The sequence below is a fragment of the Clupea harengus genome, chromosome 26 (assembly GCF_900700415.2).
Source record: "Clupea harengus chromosome 26, Ch_v2.0.2, whole genome shotgun sequence".
NCBI classification, from domain to species: Eukaryota; Metazoa; Chordata; class Actinopteri; order Clupeiformes; family Clupeidae; genus Clupea; species Clupea harengus.
Genome location: NC_045177.1, coordinates 5056424 through 5061424, shown reverse-complemented (window position 1 = coordinate 5061424; position 5001 = coordinate 5056424). Strand labels below are relative to the sequence as shown.

The 5001-nt window shown below is 41.9% G+C and overlaps 1 protein-coding gene across 1 annotated transcript in view; it reads left to right on the top strand.

The window, feature by feature from the left end:
- The window catches only part of vasna (vasorin a), a 26395-nt gene extending 25372 nt beyond the window's left edge, over positions 1-1023 (top strand). The window contains exon 2 of the mRNA XM_012823089.3: positions 1-1023. This exon is cut by the window's left edge and continues 1711 nt beyond it. Coding sequence (XP_012678543.2) covers positions 1-370 — 370 coding nt within the window. The 3' untranslated portion in view covers positions 371-1023.
- Positions 1024-5001: the final 3978 nt, after the last annotated feature.

Here is a 5001-nt window from a genome sequence, read left to right as displayed (position 1 = left end):
TGCCGGTGCGCCGATCACCTCAACTGTTCAGCCCCGCATCGAAGGGCCCATGGCCTCCTCCCTCGTCCTGGCGCTGGCTGGCCTGGCCCTGGTGATGGTGGTGACGGCCATCGTGGCCGTGATCATTTTTCTCCGCAGGAGGAAGTGGGCGAAAGCTCACGTGGAGCTGGACGCTGGAGAGCCCACCCCTCTGGAGCTGGAGGGGGTCAAGACGTGTCTCGAGAACGGGGCGCCGCTCCCCCAGAAGCAGCCGGAGATCACGCCCTGCCCCCCCCAGACACCGAACGGCGTGGAGTACGAGGTGCTGCTCATGCAGGGACAGACCAACGCTAACAACAACGTGGCCAGCCTGAAACCCTCGTACTTCTGAGCACGAAAAGAGACAGCTTCTGTTCACTTACTTCTGAGCTTATGTGACTGCGGTTCAGACCTCCAGCCCATAATGGGCTTTCTGGCTTTGAACCTATTCTCTCTTCCCCAATGGGGTACGCAGATAGCTATGCTAACTGTTTGTGAGCAAGCAAACCCAGCCAGCTGAAATTTGTTTGCCAGAGACAAACCCCGTATTGAAAGGAAGTGCAATTGCCTGCAGAGGTATTTTTTTCCTCTTGAAAATGAAGGTGCCTTTGTTTTGCATTCTCTTATGTCTGGCTTGTATTGTAATGATTTTTATACACATGAAACGAAAGATGTAATACTTTGCAATCATGTTGCTGGACTAGGAGATGGGGGAGTGTGTTTGGATGTCTGCTATGCTGGCTCAGGCCCAAGACAGAGAGTCGAGGGGGTCGGAGGGAGGGAGTGGGGGGGGATTTGGGGGATGAATTCGGGAAAGGGAGGGGACAGGAAACACACAGAAGTTTGTGTGTACGTGTGTGACACTGTGTGACACGACAAGACACGACAGACACACCAGGACTGCGCCTCTGCCATGGCAACGAGCCATTTCTTTCGTCTCCGCTCGCTGGCTCCTCTTGAGAAAGTTGCACTGACGGAAAAAAAACAGACAAAAAAAAAAACAAATGAACCACTCATTTCATCCCTCTCTCTCTCTCTCTCTTGGTGTGCTGGAGAGGAATCAGATAAGGAAATGTACAACAAATGGTACGGAGACAGAAATGTACAAAAATTGGTACGGAGACAGAAAAAAAATGGCATTTTGTTTTGCTTCATGCTGCAGCTCAAGATTAACCCCCCTCCTCTAACCCCACCCCCACCCCCTGAAGAGACACCATCCTTCAAAAGGAGATCCTTGCTGTGAAAGACAAGCTGAAACACGACGAAGACATGAGGACGAGATCTTCACCGTCTTGAGTGTGGGCCCCCTGCTGTGATTGGTACTTTGTGAAGGTTACTTCTCTCTTGTGTTGCCCTTTGTATGTTTTTGTTTTTGTAAAGACATTGATATGGTTTGTCATTATTGTGTCCCTGTTTGTGTTGAATGATGACAATGTTGTTCTTGATATGGTAAGACTGTAGCATTTCCCTGACGTATCACAGATAAAAATCCTTCCCATGTTCTTAGCATGAAATTTGAACTTTACCACATGAATGCCTGAATTGTACAGATGTGCTAGTGGCTGTAACTAACTACCCTGAGGCCTTGCATTCCCGCCTGAAATAGGCGGTCAAGCACTACACAATGAGACCAACCTCAAGGCACTTTGCAAACAAGCTGAAAAAAGGGTAAATATAACATATAACACTCTGACATTACTGGCATATCAACACAGTTAACACACACACACACACACACAACCACCCACGCACGCACGCACGGACGCACACACACACACACACACACACACACACACACACACACACACACACACACACACAGACCACACCACATATACACATACTTCGTGTTTACATACTCTCACACACACAGGCACGCAATGCACGCACACACGCACACACACACAGACAGACACACTCACACTCACACACTACAAAGAGAAAGTAAGAGGGACCTTGGGCCTAATTTAGGATATGCTTTGCAATTTGGAGGCCGTTCATTTCCTACCCTTTTGCTGGGCATGATGCTTCACAGATACGGCCTTTCCAAGTGCCCCCTGTGGGCTGGCCTCACTCCCTGTGCTGATCTGCTCCGTTTCTCTCCAGTGCTGACTGCTCAAGAAACTTTGGGCCACGCTTCAGAACTGGATTTGCACACTTGCCACCAACCAGACAATGAAAAGTTCAAACGAAACAGGCTATAAAAATCAACTTTGAATGATTTAGTTTTTTGATTTTTTTTTTTCCCCATCCTGTCTCAGACTACAGGATTTCAGACATCTAAGCATCAGATGTTGGAAAAGCTTGGCATGGACGTCTCATTCTTAAATCACTCTCCACCATCTTTTCTGCATCACTTGTTGTTGTTTTTTTTGTAAAGCATCGTTAGCAAGAGTTATCCCACGAAACTCAGTTTCTCCATAGGAGATTGGAACAAATGTTTTTTATTTGACTGAAAGGCTAAACTTAGCTTGTGTCTCCATGTGTTTCAACAGTGTAAACGCAGGATAACTTTGCTCCGAGGATTCCATTTAACTCCTAGAGAGTCAGTATTTTTTCTCCAAACGACATTTTTTAATGTGTTGATTCTGCTGAATGCTATATGAATTCAACAAGTACTAAATGGTATGCATCAATGCAGAGAAACAGAATCAGAATCAGAATCAGAATCAGAATCAGAATCATGTGTATTGGCCAAGTACATTTTCACATACAGGGAATGTATGGGGAAGGAGCAGAACCTAACGATTGAACTGGAAAAGCAAAAAGAAATACAGTTTCACACCACACAAGGGACTGAGGATATTTGAAATATTTTCATAACAGCTTTTTTTGTGGATGATGTTGATGTGTTGATTTTGGGAGGCATTTTGTCTTTTTATCGCCTTTTGTTGTAAATGGATGTTTGTGCTTTTTTGGATGAATAAAAGTGTTTTCTTAGAAATGGTGGTGTTTTATGAGCAAGCGTGCACGAACACAAATCCACACACACACACACACACACACACACACACACACACACACTTATATAATATGTAGATATTGACTGTATGCGCTCAACAGTCAGCCTCTAACTAGGGCTGAACGATTTGGGGAAATAATCTAATTGCGATTTTTTACCAAAATATTGCGATTGCGATTCGATATGCGATTTTTTTTTTTATCCTCTTTTTTTTCCAACAAAACGTAATGAATGATTTAAATATGACCAACACAATATTAGATACATTTAGTGTAAAATATTCTTTCCCACATTTTACATTTTTATTTAACTGCTCATTACAGAAACAAGAACAACAAATCGGTGGCTTTGCCACTGTGCATTTAAGTAATTTAAAAAAAGTAATTTTAAGTATAAACACTAGGCATGCACTTTTTAAACACTGTGTGCAAAATGTACCATCTTAAAAAAAAAAAAAAAATTTAATTAAATTTTTTATTTATTTTTTATTTTTTTTGTGACCACGTTTTTTAATCGCGAACGTTGCGGTTAGAAAATCGCGTTCTATCATATCGCGATTAAATCGCAAATGCAATTAATCGTTCAGCCCTACCTCTAACCCATTTATGAGTCTCACACATTGACAACTGACAGCTCGCCTGGGGGTTCAGTGGAAAAAAACACATCTCCAATCACCAACTGTTCCCATCTCCACCGAACATTAGTGTGTGTGTGTGTGTGTGTGTGTGTGTGTGTGTGTGTGTGTGTGTGTCTCTCCCACCCCACCAAACATTAGTGTGTGTGTGTCTCCAATCACCAACTGTTCCCCACCCCAGCGAACATTAGTGTGTGTGTGTTGCTGCATGTGCTTCACCTGAGGCCCCATGTAAAAAAAAGTGGGTATGCCCCTGCACACACGTACACACACACTGACAAGCTCATGCACATCACACACATGTCATCACATGTCCTTATACACCCACACACACACACAAACACTCCTTTTCCAAAACACTAGCTTACCCTGGCGGTCCAACCCAGGTCCAAATCGATGGCCTCCTGATAATTGAATGCTGTTCAGAAAAGGAGAGAACTGTTGCTTGTCCTCTACTGCACTTAACTGTAATTACCAAAAGTGTTCAGTAAAAAAACTCTCTCTCTCTTGCTCACAAGCATAAGTGATGGGGTGAATGCGGAGAGGAGTTCTCACACATTCTCTGATTTTTAAATAAAATGCAACATCAGCAATTTACCAAAATTCTTAGTGACGCTGCATTTTTTTAATAATTGACCGCATAAATTGCATCTACATTTACAAAAAAGTCTTGATGTTAAATTGCAACTTATTTCTGCTTCTTCTAGCCTCCTGATGGTGGTATACGTATACGACATTCACTTGAAGTTCATGACATAGCTTGATCTATAACTGTTATTTCATGAAAAGAACTTACATTATGCTATTCTGCATTGTATTAAGTTGTGAAATTGTAAATAGTGTTCATTATTACTGTTATGAATATTAACAAGAACTTTGATTTGATTTCAAAGGGTCAAAGTAAGCACAACATTGACTTATTTTCAATGCCACCTTAGTATGGATGGTATTATGATTGTGAAAGTTGTCATAATTTGTGCAATCAGATGACACATCTAAAATGAGTGTTCTTATGTCTCCATAACATGACATAACGCAAAAACTAAAAATACCATTATATATATATACATCTATATATAAAATATATTTTTTTTTAAAACTGAAATTCTCACAGATAATCTGTCTGATGTCTGTGATTTTTTTCTCTCATTAATTTGTTTAGTATGTGGATTTTAAGTGGTGTTTACAGAGAAACAGAAATTGGCAGATTTCTGGACAATTCCTAGAAATCACCACCACAAAATCCCTCATTTTGATTGCGAAAAATAATCAAAAGACAGTGAAATCCTGGAGGGACTGCGTATGAGAGCTGTGTAACGCTGCTGCATTTCCTCAAGAATAAACACACAGACATTGCAGACTGCCAGAGCTGTTGACTCTCAATAAC